The following is a 19,430-nucleotide window of genomic DNA, read 5'->3' on the forward strand; positions in this document are numbered from 1 at the left end:
ATATGTTTTTGCTCAAATTTTTCTCTATCGATATTAAAGGTCAGATTTTGTGTTTTCAAAATTTCAAAACACAAAATGGTCGTTGAAAAAATAAGGTTAAGTGAATGTCTGTGAATGTAAATAAAAGTTTTTGTTCCTTATTTTTTTTTGTTTTAGGCCTTCATCGAATTATTAATATTATTATATTAAAAAAGTGATAAGTACTATGATAAATAGTATAATATTTAGATACTAAATATGGTTAGGTATAATGCATTAAAAGGTCTTTACGATTTGGAAAAAACTATAGGATGTGGCGGTTTCGCAAAAGTAAAATTAGCAACACATTTAGCTACGGGAGAGAAAGTAGCAATAAAAATAATGGACAAACAGATGTTAGGAGAGGACTTAAGGAGAGTTAAATTGGAGCTAGAAGCTCTAAAGAGCTTTTCGCATGAAAATATATGTCAATTGCATCAGGTAAGGAAACATGATAGTACGAAGTTTTTTAAAAATCTAAAAATTCCATATTTAATTACTTAGATAATTGAGACTGAAACTCATTTTTTTATTATAATGGAATATTGTTCGGGAGGAGAATTATTTGATCATATAGTTGAAAAAAATAGACTTACTGAGGGAGAAAGTCGAATGTTCTTTAGACAAATTGTAAGTGCTGTAGCTTATTTACATAGTCTTGGATATGCACATAGGGATCTAAAACCGGTAAGTATATATAATAACTCAAGATATTGTATATTTTTCATACAATTATTTTTAGGAGAATGTGTTGTTAGATAAAAGTCAAAATTTAAAATTAATTGATTTTGGATTATGTGCCAAACCACAGGGAGGTATTGAAAGTCCATTATATACATCTTGTGGATCACCTACGTATGCTGCACCAGAACTTATTCTCGGACAACAATATTTGGGACAGGAAGTGGATGTTTGGGCTATGGGAGTCTTACTTTACGCATTATTAGCTGGAAGTTTACCTTTCGATGATTTAAATATAGATAATTTGTATAGGAAGATATTGGTAAGTTGCTGGGTGTCAAAGAATTATTCTGTCATAAAGAAGTATTATGTGTCAAGAAGGTGAGATACTAGTAAGGGGTGATGGAAATATTATTTTGTATGGGGTACATAATCATTTTATTTATAAAATGCCAAGAAAATTGGTTTCAAAAGTGGCTCCTGAAGAATATCGGTAATTTTGTTAGGTCTTACATTAAAGTTATATTTATATTACTTTAGTTTTTCTTATATAGGTATACGATAAACAAAATAAATACATTATTAAGGCATCAGATTTATATGAACTTTTGGTTCTGGGCTATTGGATGTTTGTTTTGTTGTTGCACGGCAGGTCTATTATTGTCTCCTTCATTGCTATTAAATAGAAAAACAAGGAAAAATGTTATGTCTGTTCTAGAAGCAGAAAATAAAAGAGTTTATTATAATCTTGGTCTTAAATGGAGTTTAATTAAATGTAGATATGGTTTTAGCGTTGAATATTGTTTGTTGATTGAATTTATCAAGAAACCTTGCATAGATGAACCAGATTAAGAGATTTTATAATAAAACGTTTTATGATTATTTTGATTTTTTATTTCTTGACATTTTGGTGAAGTACACATAATGACTGAAAAAATTGAAATGAAATTATTAATATCGACCATAATTTTTGTAAATGTGTTTACTTTAAAATAAAAAATCATACACAGATTAAAAAAAAAAATTGATTGTTTACTACTTAAATTTTAATTTTAACAAATGCTTATGCCAATTTTTAATAAGTGATATTCAAAGTCCGATTTTAAGACGGAAAGTTTATATGGTATAAACATGGTCCAAAAATACTTCCAATATACATACGGGGTGTCAAATTTTAAAAATAAGCATTGTTTAAATACAGATTATTAATGCATCAGAAGATTTTTTTGGGAAGATTTTTTTTATCAAAATCTTTTTATCTTATCTTTTTTAATCCTTTATATTATCTTTTTTATATTTTTGGATTTTTGGATCAGTAAGTACTTATTTAACACTTTGGTCAGTTAATGACCTTAAAAAATGTTAAAGGTTGCTATTAGACATACATATGTATATTGTATTATGGCAAATTAATAAAATCGCGTTTATCTCATCAAGGAGACCGAAATCGACAAAATATCAAGAGACAACTTTTAATCGGTATAGTCCTACATAGTTTTGCTAACAGAAAAAAAGTAAGTGGCGCACATGTTTTTTTAGAAAACGACACATTTGTCGACACACCGCATGTATACAGGGTGGTCCAAACTGTATTCCGGAAACTTCGGCAGCATATTCTGCAGATAAAAATAAGTATAAAAATTTATATAAATGTATGTCCTAAAATGCTTAGTTTCGGAGATACAGGGTGTAGAAACTTTAATTTTTATTTCGATTTTTCCAAATAATTTCTGAAGTAACGTCAATATTTGGATGAAAATTGGTGTCTGGGAGTTTTTTGACCTGAGAAATTTGATTTTGTTGTCAATATGACTCCTACTTGTAGGAGGCGCCACCTAATATTTATTAACTGGTTTGAAAGATAATTAACTTTTCGTCCGTACCCGTATAAAACTACTGAGTAAAAATACACATTTACGACGTTTTTTACATAAGAAAGGTATCGTGTAAAAATCGCTACGAGTAATGGTTCTCGAGATATTTGGAAGGTAAATTATCAATACCTGTCATCATTGACATAAATTAAACATGTTGACTAAATAGTTATTAGACTGAAATAATAAATTTGAAATGTTTTTGTGCCAAAAGTTCATCATTTTTCATTGGATTTTTCATTCATCATTTTTTTTCGAAGAAAAATTTATGATTAATTTAAAAAAATGAAGTTTCCAAATTTATCGTTTCAATCAAATAAATATCTATTCAACATATATTTATTTTTTGTCAATAATGACTTGAATTGACTATTTCCATTCTTAAACCATGTAAACGGTTGCTCGTAGCTATTTTTACCAAGAGACATTTTTTTTCACTCAGTATATTTTTTCACTTATATATTTTATACGGGCACGGTCGAACAGTTATTACTCTTTAAAACTCTTAAAACACAGGTTGCGCCCTCTACAAATAGGAGTCATATCGACATCAAAATCAAATTTCTCATGTCAAAAAACTCCCAAACACCAATTTTCATCTAGGTATTGACGTTACTAATTATTTGGAAAAAATCGAAATAAAAATGAAATTTTTACACCCTGTATCTCCGAAACTAATTATTTTAGGACATACATTTATATGAACTTTTATACTTATTTTTATCTGCAGAATATGCTGCCGAAGTTTCCGGAATACAATTCTGACCACCCTGTACACAGCTATCATGCAATATTAAATAATTTTTCTTAAAGTCTCTCCTAGAATAAACTATTGAAGTTTGGCTACATACTTAAATAACATCCCGTATAGGGTTCCGAGTTGTATCTTAACAGAAATAATTATCATTAGTAATTATTTCGAAGCCCACTGTAACGCCGTTTTGTTTTTCGATTCTATCGTATTATATTATTATGCTATTGTTTACTTATAGAATGGGAAGTATGAAGAACCGTCATTTATTTCAAAAGACAGCCTGAGTCTTATAAGATCAATGCTTCAGGTTGAACCAAGTAAACGTATAAAAGTGACAGAGCTTTTAGATCATCATTGGATCACATTAGGCATATTAGAACCAGTCCAGTATCAAGCAAGAAGTTCATCTATGTATGACAGTGATTGTGTGCAAGTAAGTAATGATTTTTTTAAGCTTTACTCTATTACCAAATCACTAGAAGAAAATATCAAAAGCAATTGATTTATTTTCATCTTGTACGTGTCAATTCTTTAAGCATCATTTCATTTTTTAAATTATTTTAATATCAAATATATAAACCGAAAATTTCTAATTGTTTTGATTTTAGCTAATATTCTCAGGTGATCAGAGTAATAATATTTTTTTCAGATTATGGCAAAATTTATAGATATTGATGAGAAAATGATGTGGAATGAATTGTCCAAATGGAAATTTGATTATAATACAGCTACTTATTTTTTGCTGTCAAATAAAAAGAAAAGGGGACACTCTTTGAAGCTAAATCAGGCTCCTGGGTTGAAACTGTTAAAATCTGAAGATCAAGTCAGTATTTTACTAATTAAGTTAGAATTATTAAGGATTCCGTGGGTCCTTAATTTAAAGATACTATAAAATAACTTAATTTATTTATTATGCTAACCACTACACTAACCAATAGTAACACAATAATAACTAAACATCGATTTTGCCTACTTCTGTCTGATTTTCTCCGCCTTCACGGGTTATCAACTTATTACCTTGTAAACTAGCCCTGATCAATTTATTTCCGTGGTCTGTACCTTAATGCATACGACAGAGATAAATATATACAACCAGTTGACAGACAGAGAGACAAAATAAAAAGCGGCATACAGTGTTGCCGGTTCGTACGAGAAATAAAATAATGAACGAAGATAATATATCTAAGCTATTCAGTAATGCTCGTTTCTGTTAGAGAGTTGTTTAAGAGTCTATTAAAGCTGTACTAAAATGAGTAACTAATTGTGAAAAATAAATAAAGTTCCAGCCCCAGATGCAACATTTTTCGTAATGACCTACTTATGCGGTTTGAAATTTTGATGTAAAATCCGGCAATACCGCATAGAAGAAATATTACAACGGGGCTTATCTCTTTTTAATACATTTGATTTTTCATTTAAACTGCCTACATCACTGTCCTACACGTTAAAATCCAGACTACGCTGTTTCGATGACCAGATCGGTATACCCTAAGGGTACCTAGATAGTGTGAGGCATCTCGATGCATCCTACGGGCACTTACTCTCCGTTTTAAAACAGTGTCCCATAGAGATACCCCACTATGTTTGTACCCTTAGAAGTTCTTTCTCGAACCTTGGAAACGCCAACTTGCAATTTTTCTGGAAACACGAGAATTTTCGGTGTTTGTAGCTCAATCTCTCCAATTCATCATCAACTATATTTCTCTTATTTAAATCTGTCATTACATTTTTTTACATAATACGGGGGCAATGGTAACGCACATTTTGAAAATATACTATATAATACCATATTCCATATATACCATTTCCAAAAATACCATAAAGTCATATACTATACCGAGTGGTTTTTGAAATATAACCGTTTTTAAACTAAATTTACTGCTTATTTAAGCTCTCTTAACATTCTAAATTCAAAGGATTTAATTTTTTTACAGGAAGTACTGTATAATAGTGTCTTTTCAAAATATCCCTTTGATGCATTATATCACTTCGGGTGTCCCTTTTAATTTGATCTATAATTTAATAATAAATAATATACTTCTGGGTTAACTACTATCTATTCTACGGCGAAGGCTTTTAGGCCCATCAGTCTTATGTCGTTTGTACTAAAGGCTATTTAGAGACTAATGTTAGGGATGAAATAATGGGAAAAAGACCATTTCACGAAGACCAGAATGCCTACACAGCAGGACGATCAACCGAATAGGCACTCCATCAGCTAGTAAGCAAAGTGGAGTCGACGTTCGAAACAAGAGAAGTGCTTTTAGGGGCATTCCTCGACATAGGGCGTTGATAACACCTCGTTTCAGTCACTGACGAGAGCTACAAGGAACCTCGGATTAGAGGAGACCTGCTGCAGGTGGATAGACTGTATGCTCAAAAGTCGAGTGGCATATACCACCCTACTAAATGAGACTTGCAGTCCGGGTGGCGGGAGGATGCTCGCAGGGGGGAGTTCTCTCCCCTCTGCTGTGGAATCTCGTTATGGACGGACTGCTTAATAGTCTCAACAGGGCTGGTTTCAACACTCTGGGATATGCAGACGATTTTGTCGTGTTAGTCAGAGGTAAGTTTAACACAACAGTAAGGGAGCGAATGCAAAGGGCCTTGAAGATTGTGGAATCATGGGTGACACGGGAGGGACTAAATATTAGTCCTACAAAGACCGTAATAATCCTCTTCACCAAGCGCAGAATACTTGAGGGACTAGGCCCTCTAAGACTCTGCGATGATGAGATTCCTCTGTCGGGGGAGGTCAAGTACTAGGAATCACGCTTGATACCAAACTGACCTGGAACCGACATTTAGATTACATTTACATTTAAATGTCACAAGGAGGGCGGTGACTACACTAGCGGTAGTCTGACGACTTCATGGAAAAATCTGGGGCCTCAGACCACAGATGGTGCACTGGCTGTACACTGGAGTGGTGAGGCTTTCAGTAACATGCATCCTTGGTATGGTGGCCTAAGGTAATGCAACAAACAACAATGCTCAGCCTCAGCAAGGTGCAAAGATTTACTTGTCTGAGTATAACAGGGGCGATGAAACCAACGCCCACTGCATCAATGGAGGTGCTTCTGGACCTTCCGCCTCTTCACTTAGTGATCCAGGCGGAGGCAATAATGGGACTCTATCGACAACAAAGTGTCTTGTCTCTGGGAAATAGGACAGAAACAGGACACCCAAAGATGGGAGATTCTATTGGGGGACCTTTACTCCAAATGAGATCCAGCCAAATGACCAGGGGCTCGTAGCACTGGAAGATGGTGAGGCACATTAGAAGAGAATTTTTATTAGTATGTATATAGCGTGGCCATTAGTACGTAGAAGTTCTATATAAAAAAAGTACATATCCTAAAAAAATATTTTCTTTAAAATTGCAATCGCATTGCCATTTTTCTGTACAGAATTGGGTTCAGCATAAAATTCAGCATACATCACACTATTGATTTATTTGAAGCACTATATATGCGGGATTTCCATGATAATTCATATTTGAAAAATTTCATCTTTTAAAAAGTGGTAAACACCTGGAGTGAATTTAACTTACTAATATATTATTGTTTAAGTACGTTAGTACGTATAATATAGCGAGGTATGTAATACATATAAATTTACATATAAAATGACAGCGATCTTCATTTCATAGCCAACGCTGACGCCGTTTTTTCTCGATCATACGGTACCTATTACATAGGGCTATTGCAACAGCAAATTTTTATCAAAGCGACCTCAGGATATTTTCTCTTATATTTTACTCTGTATGGTAAAATTTTGTTTTTCTACCCATCCTATAAAAATAAAACAAAACGAAATCTGTAACAGGTCGCTTTACTTTTTGACTATACACAATTTATCTAGAAATGATTCGAAAAACTTTACCTGGGGAAGTCCTTTGATAATGCATGGTCCCTCTAAATCATCATATCAATCAACAATAAGTCACTGCCCACTTTTTAGGTATTTACTTAATATGTACAATAATCAGTAAAAAGAGTACCTAATTAAACATGCAATTCACATTAAAAAACGTAGTCAAAACAGTGTAATAACCAGCAGAATTAATTCAAACTCTGATTCAAACTAAGCCAAATTCTCAAATAATGCCATTCTGCATTTTTAGCCTGTCGCCTAAAATCTCTCGGGCTGATCGGGAAGTGATACATATTTTTAACGAACAGCTTTTAAGGTTCAAATTTACATTTGAGGCTCGCCTCAATACGGTCTTTTTATGCGCTACTACTCCATACATTTTATCTCTCTTCAACTAAAGGTTTTGCCTATGCTTTTTCTTTTCATTCTATATAGTTAAGATTACAGTAAACGCTGTCGCTCCGTCAGTGCGATATACCACAATACGCTAGACAAGGAAAGGCGAGAGGCAAACCTCTGCACATATACTTCGTAAAGAACAAATGAGATGGATATACATCGTCGAGTTTGTTGCATATGGGAAAGAAAGCGCGTTTAAAGGAATACCATCGACGTAATTTATTGTAGAATGACGGTTAAAAAATACAATAATTATTATTGATGCAAATAGGGAAAACATATAATTTTGTGATTAAAGATGTATCGATTAATACGTGTAATTTTTCAAATGTATTGGTGAGGCACTGCCTCATCTGCCTCATAGGACAAGCCGCCCCTGCAAATGACCCCTCTTTATCACTACCACAAACCATTCGAGGTGAAGAAAATGGATCGAGGAATGTGGACAGATATAACATTCCTTCAGGATGGACTAACCTGGTATACAGACGGGTCAAAGACCGCTGAAGGAACAGGAGCTGGAGTATTTGGGAAAGACCAAGGGTAAGTTTATCCTTTTCCTTGGGTAAACACTCAACCGTATTCCAGACAGAAATCTTCGCCATTCTACAATGTGCGAGAGAAAACAATAGAAGGGCTTATTCAGGTAAGCTCATTAATATATGCTCAGACAGTCAGGCGGCACTTGGGGCACTTATGAGCACAAAGGTATCGTCGAGACTCGCCTGGGAATGCCTATAGGTGAACTGGGAGCTCTGGCTCGAAGGAACAGGGAAAAGCAGAATGTCCACTGGAGAAACAGACAGGGGCATAAACACACCAAGGCTTTTATTCAAAGACCTAGCTCTAAAACCGCAAAAGAACTGCTAAAGCTTAGCAGGAATAAAGTGCGGAATACAACAGGCCTCCTGACAGGACACATGGCTGTCAAGTGTTACCTGAACAAGCTCAACCTGTATCAAGGAAGTCTTTGCTGCAGACTCTGTGATAAAGATCCTGAAACAGCGGAGCACATAATATGTCACTGCGAGGCTCTGGATCGCAAGCGACACTTTTTATTTGGGAAAGCTAGGCTTGAACAGGAAGAACTATAAAAAATGTCTATACCTATGTGGCGGATTCATCTTTCCAAAAAAATCCTTTATAGGTATTTCGTCACTGCACTGCAAGAAAATCTACAAAATAAAATAATTAGGCAAATTTATATGTATTACTGTAAACATAACTTCTGACAAGCAGCGTCTGTTTAGGTTTAACGCAGAAGTGTTTACAAAAAATAATTATTTTATTTTGTAGATTTTCTTGCAGTGCAGTGGCGAAATACCCATAAAGGATTTTTTTGGAAAGATGAATCCGCCATAAAAAAAAAGCATAAGTTAGTGCAGGGCACAGGGATAGGAGAATGGGTGCAGATATAGAAAGGGGACAAACACAATAGGCCTTACAGGTCGCAGTGTTTCCGGCAGAGGACGGCCCCTTGTTGTGGAAAAAAAAACTACTAACTACGAAATTTAAACTACAAAACAAAAATATTTAATGAATATCAAGAGGAACAGGCACAAGAATATATTACATATTACAAAATTTAACATGTCATTGAACTTCATATTTTTTTGTTGAGTCGATTGTGGAACTTGAACTTTAGTCGAAGTTTTATTTTATATGGGACTCTAAATTTCCTATTCCTTGAAGCGTCAAAACAACTTTTGTAAAGTGCTGAAAATTTCTGAAAAAAAAGTTAATATTTTTCACATACAAAATATACGCCTCAACGGTCTCGTTGTTGATTTTGGATTCTCATTTTTTGGTTCGCAGTTTTGTCACCGATTTATATCATGTTTTTAAGTTATATTTGCTCTTTAAATCTACTGAAACTACTCACCATGAGATGATTCTGATTAGAATTACAATATTTCTAATAGAAAAATTAAAATAGGGAAAAACGTTTGATATCATCTTAATTTTAACAACAATTTGTGTATCGTAAACTACAGCATTATGATACAAAGATATGTTTTAAAACATGATGTTGGTAAATATAAATAAAAATATACTTTAAAATATCTGATGGTTAATATGATTAATGAAAGAAGTTCAAATAATATTGTAATTAAATAAAAGGCTGTCAGCGATGTCATCGGACTGTTGCATATCTGCTGATGCCATATTTTCATAAATGTTGATATGTACATAAAGTTACATGTTTATTTACGCAAGTAATTGATTATAGTGGACGGGAAATGACGCTGGCTTGTAGGTGATACATCACCAGCATGTCTGTGTGGGCAGTGCATGCATATTCATGTGGTGGACACCAACCGAGGACAAAGTTTACAGAATAAAATGGAACACCCTGCATTTTGTATCATAATAGAACAAGGTTTTTTTAATCTTTTTGTTTTATTTAGTACTTCCTATACGTAAAATCGATATTTAATGAGAAAGTTGTGTTTTTTTTTTGAAAATATACGACAAGATGTGACTTTCGCTCATTCAATTGAAGGTGTTTGTTATTTAGTGTCATACCTATCTACTGTCGGTGTGGGCTATCTGTCGCATAAGTTTGAATATTACGTCTATTTAATATAATCAATTACTTTTAAAAGTAGCTTCGTCGGGAAATATAAGATTTCAGTTAAATGCCTCAATCTCCAACTGTATTAAGCATAATATGCATTGCGAAATTGATAAAGTGATTTAGATTTTGATGTAGTTCCAATTGATAAAGATGATATTTATGTTTTTGGCCCCTTTTTCCGCTACTCGTATTTTGTTTATTTATTATATATACCCTACCTAAGCCTTCTTAGCTCCATCTACGGTAACGTGGATGAAGCAAGCATGATATTTATGTGTTGTTATAACTCTATTAACGCTGCTATTAGAAACGTCCGTTTGAGCCTATATGTCTTGAGGTTGTAGAGGAAGCATTATTATTTTCTTTTTCTAATAATAATAAAAACATTCAGCTTATTCTGTTTTTTTATACATCAAACATTTTTATTTTTTGTATAATCTACATTGCCCGTACTATCAAATTCTTCTTGCTAAAAAGTATTTTCAACTGATCCAATACAATAAATCATATTTATTAATTTGTCACGTTAAAAATTGATTCTTGAGTTAATTAAAAGTTTTTAAATAATAGGTATGACACTTTTAACGACGCCATCAAGACACCATTTATTGAAAGATCGTAAGTCAGAGATCATGTCTTATATTTTCAAAAAACACAATTTTCCCATTAAATAACGATTTTAGGTTTAGGAAGTGCTTAATAAAACAAGAAGATTAAACAAAATCTTGTTCGATTATGGCAAAATACAATTTGGCAAAATACAGGGTGCTCTATTTAAAATATTGGGGAAAAATACAACATTAGTTTTGACTAATTTTGTACATACGAAACAAGGCAAATTATGGTAGACCGAATTTTGAAGAAGGCACTATTATACAGTAAATTTTTTTTAACAGGAATTTTTTTTAAAGAATAATCGAAGTTTATGCTGTGTGTTGTGAACTTAGTTATCTATGTTTTTTCTTCGCTTGCGTTCGTGTTTGTGTTGTTTACTTAATAAAATTTGATGTAACTCAATTTTTTACTCAAAATATTTACTTGATTTTACTTCTTCAAGTCTTGCTTTCTGATTTTGCTGAAATATAGCTATACTTGCTGAAAAAATATCTAATATACCGAAAGTAGCGAGAAAAGGCCGGTTCCGAAAAACAGTTCCGGATCCTGAAACCCTAATTAATACATATAATACCGTATGATCGAAAAAAAATGGCACAGGAAGGAACATCTATGACATCCTCCTTATAATGTTACATATAAAATGACAGCGATCTTTATTTCATAGTTATCGCTGACGCCCTTTTTTTCGATGATATTGTAGTTGATTGGTAGATTTGGATGTCCCTATCTACCCTTGTTTATAGCATTATAGTCTGTCCAACGAGAAGATCCTTGACAGTGATAAATGTGTCTGTCATTTTAATTTCAAAGTAGTTTATTTTATTTTACAAAGAAATAAGTTGGTACAACTGGAACGCATAGCAGGAAATATTTAAAATTTGATTGACAAGATGACAAGTCATTACTTCAAAATATTGTGAAAAAAACTGTATAAAACTGAAAAAATGTAATCGAGTTATTTTATTTAATAAAAACGGTATGTGTTAATACAAAACAAACAAGAACAAGACACTACATACCAAAAAATATAAAAAGAACTATTATTTACTTTAAGCTTTATGAAACTACCCGCATTTATGATTATATTTATCAATATAACTTATGTACAAATACAAATTTGTAATAATCCACAGGAATAAATAAAACAACATAGGTAAATAAAACAAACTATTTTATTAATAATAACACCTACCAAATTTTATACCTTAAAGGTTGATTAATTAACTTTAATCTTAATTTTTTTAAACCAGTACCTTTTGACATTATTTTTCTGCAGTACTAAAATCCATTATTTACCTATCGTGTGATATCGATATTTTACAGCTACTCCAGTTTTTAGTATGTGTTTAGTTTGATCCTTCTACCATATACAAGATGCACTTATCTACGACGAAATGGTATACAAACTTTATCGATAGCAACTTCATTGGTGTATAAGACTTTCTGCCCTGGCAGCGAGTATTAACCATAAACTGTGCTCTGGGTCTACAGTTAATTTTCACTCGATTTTTCCTCCACTTGACTTCAAAAGACACAAAACACACGTAATAATACGAATCAAAATGCATCATATTCCAAAACGCAGGGTATTTAACAAAAGTTGACACAAAATTATAACCTAGAATTTGGCAAGACTTTGACAAGCGTCAAAAATGACAAAAATCTAAAGGCGAGTTCATACGCATCGGCGTCCGTTTGTCGTTCATCGTTCCGTCAAACCAATAAAATTGAAATACGATCTGTCATTTTTTAAATAAACCAATAAAACTGGTTAAAAACAACAAGACACGACGCATGACGGATTTATATTTAAACCCATCCATAGATAACTTAAAAATAATTAGAAACTTTTTTTAGTAAAATAAATAGATTGGTATGGGACGTCATCTGCTTTTCTTCTGTCATCGTCTGTCGAAATCTTACCTGAGAAAAAAAACAGAGTATATTAATGTTGCGCTTCCGTAGCACTATTGGTGGATGCATATATTTTTTACTAACCTTATGTATTACTTATATAGTTTTTCTTTGTTTAAAGTGTTTTTGAAACTAATTTTCAGCCTACTACGCCTCTGCTGGAACTGCCTGTCGTCACCAAGGATTACCTCACGCCCAATCAGAAGGTGAAGTTCCGGCGGAAGTTCGGCAACGTGGCGACGACCAGTCCGAATTGGTCTAGTCCGACGCCGAGCGTGCACATTCAGGACGCGACTAGTCCGTTCGGGCAATTTTTAGAGCCCAAATCTGCCAAAGCGGATGGAGGCAGCAGGAAAGCTCTAAAAAGGCCTAGGAGTCCGGTTCTGGATGAGGCATCGCCAGGTTAGTACAAACATGCACCATTATAGATACAATGGTTGTTAAAAAAGTAATTACAAGTTTCGTCAGATATCGGTTAAATTTTCTGCAATTTTTTCAACAAATTTGGTTTGATAATCGTTTTTGTGACTTTTTGGTTTATTTTTTCTCTTTGAATCGTTTTCTAAACACAAGAGTAACTTAATCACCTATCATTAAAAAAGGTCAGAATTATTCTTAAATATAAAAAATAAATAAATATAAAAACAAGGAAATAATAACAAATAAAAAAAAATCATTTTCTTGTTTTTATATTTTCTGATTTTAAAATATTGTGACGGTAATTTTCGAAACAAGTACTATATTTAAATTAAATTTACTCTAAACGAGATTATTACTGTGGAAAAATACACTTTGATTGGTCTGGATTTTCTATTTTGATTGGTATTATTGTTTCAAAAAACATGTGCCATCTCTCGTGGGAAGATTCATCATGTAAAAATAAGATTTATTTTTTATGTCAACATAGGTCCGATTCTGCTTTGTTTCGCTACGGGGGGTTAAAATCTTCATTTATTTTTTCGATTTATTATAATCTATACTAATATATAAAATCCTTAAGTGACTGACATACTGATTAATCACGATCCTGCTCAAACCACTCAACGTAAGAAGCTCAATTTTGGCACACAGGTTGATTCTAGGGTATAGAGGTTCGATAACAAGGGATTTTTCGAAATTCCAATTCCAAGAGGGTGAAACCACCCCTCAAATATTACAATATTTTTATTTAAAAAACGGTCAAGTTTCCGAAAAAACGCTTAAACACGTATATTTTATTTTGTTTTTTTTTACGTTTTAAGATTTTTTAAAATGTATACAGGGTGTTTCGAAAAATCTGGTCATCGATTAATCACGATCCTGCTCAAAGCGCTTGACGTAAAAAGCTGATTTGATTGACTTTAGGGTATAGAGGTTCGATAAGAAGGGATTTTTCGAAACTCGAATTCTAAGGGGGTGAAACTATCCCTCAAATATTAAAATATTTTTTATTTAAAAACCGGTGAGTTTTTCGGAAAAACTCTTAAACACGTATATTTTATTTGGTTGTTTTACATACTTTAAGATTTTTTATAAATTTATACAGGGTGTTTCAAAAAATATGACCATTGAGTAATCCCGATTCTGCTTAAACTGCTTGACATTTAAAGCTGATTTTTGGCAAACGGATTGACTGTGGGGTGTAGAGGTTCGATAAGGAGGGGTTTCTCGAATCTCAAATTCCAAGAGGGCGAAAACGCCCCTCAAATATTACAATATTTGTTATTTAAAAAACGGTTAGTCTTTCGGGAAAACGCTTGGACAAGCATAATTTATTTGTTTTTTTTTACATATTTTGAAATTTTTTAAAAAATCATACAGGGTGTTCCAAAAAATTTGATTATTTCTTAACCACGATTCTGCTTAAACTGCTTGACGTAAAAAGCTTATTTTTAGCAAACGGATTTTTCGAAAGTCACATTCCAACGAGATGAAACTACCCTTCAAATATTACCAAGTTATATAATAATATCGCCATAATGTTTTTTTCTCATGCTGACATAAATGTGAGAAAATTTTATCCAGTTTGTATGTGGAAATTCTTGCTTTGATTTATCATCACCATTACAAATGATTAATTCGACGCGAACGAAGTCGCTGGTACCCGGTAGTCATTTATAATTTTCTTCCATGTGATTTTAGCGACACGAATGAAAATTTGAGGGTAAAAGTTACTATAAGCGTTATACATGTTTTAGTACTACTCTTTTAGTACTGTCGACAGATTCATCAGGAACGTGCATATGGGTTATTACTGAAATATTTTTCTAAAAAAACATGTGCGCTACTGACTTTCTTTTCTCTTGTTAGCAAAATGGTATAGGCCGTTTAATGCCGATTAAAAGTTGTGTTTCCATTTATTTATTTCCATATTATTACTATTTAATTTCCGATTAAAAGTGTTGATTTCCATCTCCTTGATGACGATAAACGCAATTTCATTAATCACAATCAATAAAATTAAAATTAAAATAAAATTAGTAAATTATTTTTTAATCTATTTTATTACAATTTATAACATTGCTGTTCGGTGCTACTTACAGCAAATTGAAGACAAAAATAATGGTATTTAAGATAATCACAAAATACTTTATTTTTTAAAGTTCTAACATCCTGTAACTTTAACACCCCGCGCCCATGTTTATAGGAAGTTTTTTTTTGCTATATATACATATTTTTTATGAGGAATTAATGAGTACTTATTTAAAACTTTTGCCACTTAATGACATTAAAAGAAAATTAAAGGTTGCTACTAGTTTTGGATTAAGGCAAATTAATAAAATCACGTTCATCTCATCAAGGAAACTGAAATCAACTCTCTTTTTCTTTGACCTATACAATTTTGCTAACAGGAGAAAAGCAAGTCAGTGGCGCACATGTTTTTTTAGAAAACATATTTCAATGATAATATACACGTCCCTGGTGAATCTGTCAACACTTTTTTAGACTAAAATATGTAACAATTATAATAACTTTTACCTTCAAAATCTCATTCGAATCACTAAAAGTACTTAAAAAGAAGCAAATTATAATAAATCGAAAAAAAGACTTTAACTCCCTGTAGCTACGCAACAAAGGAGCTACAAACTACATGAGGAATCTCCACTCGAGAGATGACACATGTTTTTTGAAACGCCCTGTAAAGGACCTGGATAAAAATTCTATCTGTAGTATACATCGCGAAAATTCCCGAAAAGTTCTCTAAGAACAAGTGCGATTTTCGACTAGATACCCAAGAAACAAATGAGACCGTATATAAATCTGTCGCCGTGTGAAGTAGTACAAAACAGGCGACAGGTAAGCAGTTAAAAGTTTAAATGGCGTCTGCCGGCGTCGGCCGGCCCTTCGCGGCCCGTTGCCTCTTTCTTTACGACCCTCCAACTCTTAAATTAGTCGGGGGATTAATAAGGGCCCCCCGACGACGCCCCTGGGACTCGTACAAATACGGAAACTTTATGACGCAGTGGCGTCGGATAGAAAAAGGATAATCTGGTTCGATTTGAAATGAAATCCGGTAATAGTTTTTTTAATCTCTAGGATATTTTATTATACAGGGTGGTCCGAACTGTATTCCGGAAACTTCGGTAGTATATTCTGCAGATAAAAAAAAATAAAAATGTTTGGATAGATGTACGTCCTAAAATGCTCAGTTTCGGCGAAACAAAGTGTAGAATTTCCATTTTTATTTCTATTTTTTCCAAATAATTTCGGAAGTAATGTCAATATTTGGATGAAAATTGGTGTCTGGGAGTTTTTTGTTATGAGAAATTTGATTTTGATGTCAATATGACTCGTATTTGTAGGGGGCATCACCTACATGTATTTTAATTGTTTTGAAAAGTAATAACTTTTCGTCCGTACCTGTATAAAACTACTGAGTGAAAAAATATACATTTCCGTGATTTTATACGTAAAAAATGTCTCTTGGTAAAAATCGCTACGAGCAACCGTTCGCATGATATTTATAATGGAAATAGTCAATACATGTCATTATTGACAAAAAATAAACATATTGAGTAGATAGTTATTTGATTGAAATGGTAATTTTTTTATTTTTTCTTCGAAGAAATGATAATAAAACAGTTTCTGTTGAACTTTTGGCAAAAAAACTTTGCAAATTTATGATTTCAATCTAACAACTATTTAGTCAACATGTTTAATTTATGTCAATGATGATAGGTATTGATAATTTTGATTTCAAATATCTTGACATCCATTACTCATAACGATTTTTTCCAAGAGAGATTTTTTACGTAAAAAAAACGTCGTAAATGTATATTTTTTTACTTAGTAGTTTTCTACAGGTACGGACGAAAAGTTATCGCTCTTCAAAACAGTTGGTGGCGCCCCCTATAAATAGGAGTGACATCAAAATCTCAAAAAAATTTTTCATGTCAAAAAACTCCCACACACCAATTTCCATCCAAATATTGACGTTACTTCAGAAATTATTTGGAAAATCGAAATAAAAATGAAATTTCTACACCCTGTATCTCCGAAACTAAGCATTTTAGAACATACATTTATACGAACTTTTTTACTTATTTTTATCTGTAGAATATGCCACCCTGTATACAAGGTGTCCAAGAAATAAGTGCAAGTACTTTAACTGGTAGTATAGTTCAACCCCAGAAACACGCCTATGAGGTTTTTTTCGCCAAAAAAAATTTGAAAATCCGGAATTTTTTGAAATTTTTTTTAGTTTTTATTTAAAAAAATAATTTCTTGATAATATGGCAACATAGGTAGTAGATTAAATTTACAAGACAGAAAATCCAGAAAAGATCCAGTGGTTCTTAAAATTTTAGCAAAAAATAATTTTCTTTGGAAATTTTCAGAGTAAAACAACTCCGTTAAGAGTTATTTTACTCCATAAAGAGAAAATTGTTTCTGTTATCGAGATCTACCACCCCTTAAAATACTTGCACTTATTTCTGGAACACCCTGTATAGGTAACGATCTATAAAATATATTGCTGTTTAGTTAATTGTGTTTTGTAGTAAATTGATCATACTCCAATATTGTGTCCGCATTGTTGAAATTCTTTTCATAGACCAAAATCCAGGTACTTATCATATTCCTGTTTGTGTTACGCCTATGGTTGTTCTAATAAAATTATTGCCATTTTAAGTTCGGGAAGGTTTAGAGAGAGACATCTTGAAACTTTCTTCCCAAGCGAACTTTAGCTCTATTTTGAAGATTTACTGATATAGTTATTAGGCTAGTTTATTTCCCACTTTGCCAAACTACAAATGTAATTTTAAGGTGCATGAATATCTATTTGTTTTTTTTCCTTCGCTCTATTATGTTAAAAAAATATAAAGAAAGTGGTTCTATACACGGGATGATTGACGGTCATGGTATGTTACGGATGACGTTTATGGAGAACCGATTATTTATTTATTTTTTAAATTTAGTATTTTCGATAAAGGGATCTGCTCCATCTGTCTAAATTGTTTTCAGCATTACAATGTGGCCGCTTTGTACTAAAATTGGTAGCATATTTAATTTCTTTGTAATATGTGTACTCGGTGGTCGAAATTTTTCTGTTTTAACAGAGAAAACCTATTTCCTGACTAGATAGAGCAAAACCGACATAGATGTCATGGGCTCCAAAAATCGAGCGAACGTTCAATGTAAACCGCCTGTTGATATTTTCACTGCCAACCGAGATACGGGGTCTTTTTGAATTTTTTGCCATTTGAAAAATTGCCCATAACTTTGGTATTTCGCGGAATAATAAAATTCTGTAAAAACGTTCTTAGGGCACTTTTAAGCACAATCCAATGGCGTAGTCAGTTTTTTTCTATACGTGCTCTTTTTGTCAGAAATAATAAAAAATATAATTTTTTAAAAGGAAATTATAGTTTGCTATGAACTTAAAAAAATGCTGGCGTTTAACCCTTTCCAACGATATAAAGTTATGTATATTTATTTCTAAGAATGAGAGAAATATTAGTTTTTTTTTGCTTTGTATCGAAGCGGACCTTGATTTTATGTTGACCTAGTTGCCTAATTATTTTTTATCACAATTTAATATTCTATATTATTATTTATCTTCATAATTAAAGACTTGAAAAGGTAAATCATTCTATATTAGTATTACCATTTACAATTAAAACGCCAGGGTTGGAACTGCATTATTAAATGGAGAATTTAGAGAGAATTGGATTGAAGAAGAAATATAGAAACTCCCATATCTTGGCCTGCTAGATCCTGTGATTTAACTCATTTCGACTTTTTTATGGGGGAAATTAAAAGACCTTATATGTATATAAGGGAAGAACCATTGGAACAAGAGAAGAATTACAGAAGGCTAATAGGCAAGCTTTTGGACTTATTACACCAGTTCGCCTAATAAATCCTTATAACTTTGTGCGCAAAAGATGTTTATTGTGTATTCAACAAAGAGGTGCTCCGTTTGAACATCTTTGATGATTTTTTTTAGAAAACTATATTCGTCACTCAAAAAATTCGTTTTTTTAGTATTGTTCTTTGTTTATTGTATATATTTCAATTGTAATTACTAATATTAATATAGAGTGTTAATTTACCTTTTAAAAAGTCTTTAATTATGCAGATAAATAATAAAATATTAAATTGTGATAAAAAATAATTAGGCAAATAGGTCAACACAAAATCAAGGCCCGCTTCGATATAAAGATAAAAAACCTAACATTTCTCCCATTGTTCGAAATAGACACACTTAACTTTATATCGGTGGAAAGGCTTAAATGCC

The 19,430-nt window shown here is 32.5% G+C and overlaps 1 protein-coding gene across 1 annotated transcript in view; it reads left to right on the forward strand.

The window, feature by feature from the left end:
- Positions 1 to 127: 127 nt before the first annotated feature.
- The window catches only part of LOC115884030 (maternal embryonic leucine zipper kinase-like), a 36,183-nt gene continuing 16,880 nt past the window's right edge, over positions 128 to 19,430 (forward strand). The window contains exons 1-6 of the mRNA XM_030902469.1: positions 128 to 459; positions 523 to 705; positions 761 to 1,021; positions 3,566 to 3,760; positions 3,977 to 4,150; positions 12,856 to 13,114. Coding sequence (XP_030758329.1) covers positions 238 to 459; positions 523 to 705; positions 761 to 1,021; positions 3,566 to 3,760; positions 3,977 to 4,150; positions 12,856 to 13,114 — 1,294 coding nt within the window. The 5' untranslated portion in view covers positions 128 to 237. The remainder of the gene's footprint in view (positions 460 to 522; positions 706 to 760; positions 1,022 to 3,565; positions 3,761 to 3,976; positions 4,151 to 12,855; positions 13,115 to 19,430) is intronic.

Source organism: Sitophilus oryzae, unplaced genomic scaffold (genome assembly GCF_002938485.1).
Source record: "Sitophilus oryzae breed Bouriz unplaced genomic scaffold, Soryzae_2.0 scaffold_2008_pilon_pilon, whole genome shotgun sequence".
NCBI classification, from domain to species: domain Eukaryota; kingdom Metazoa; phylum Arthropoda; class Insecta; order Coleoptera; family Curculionidae; genus Sitophilus; species Sitophilus oryzae.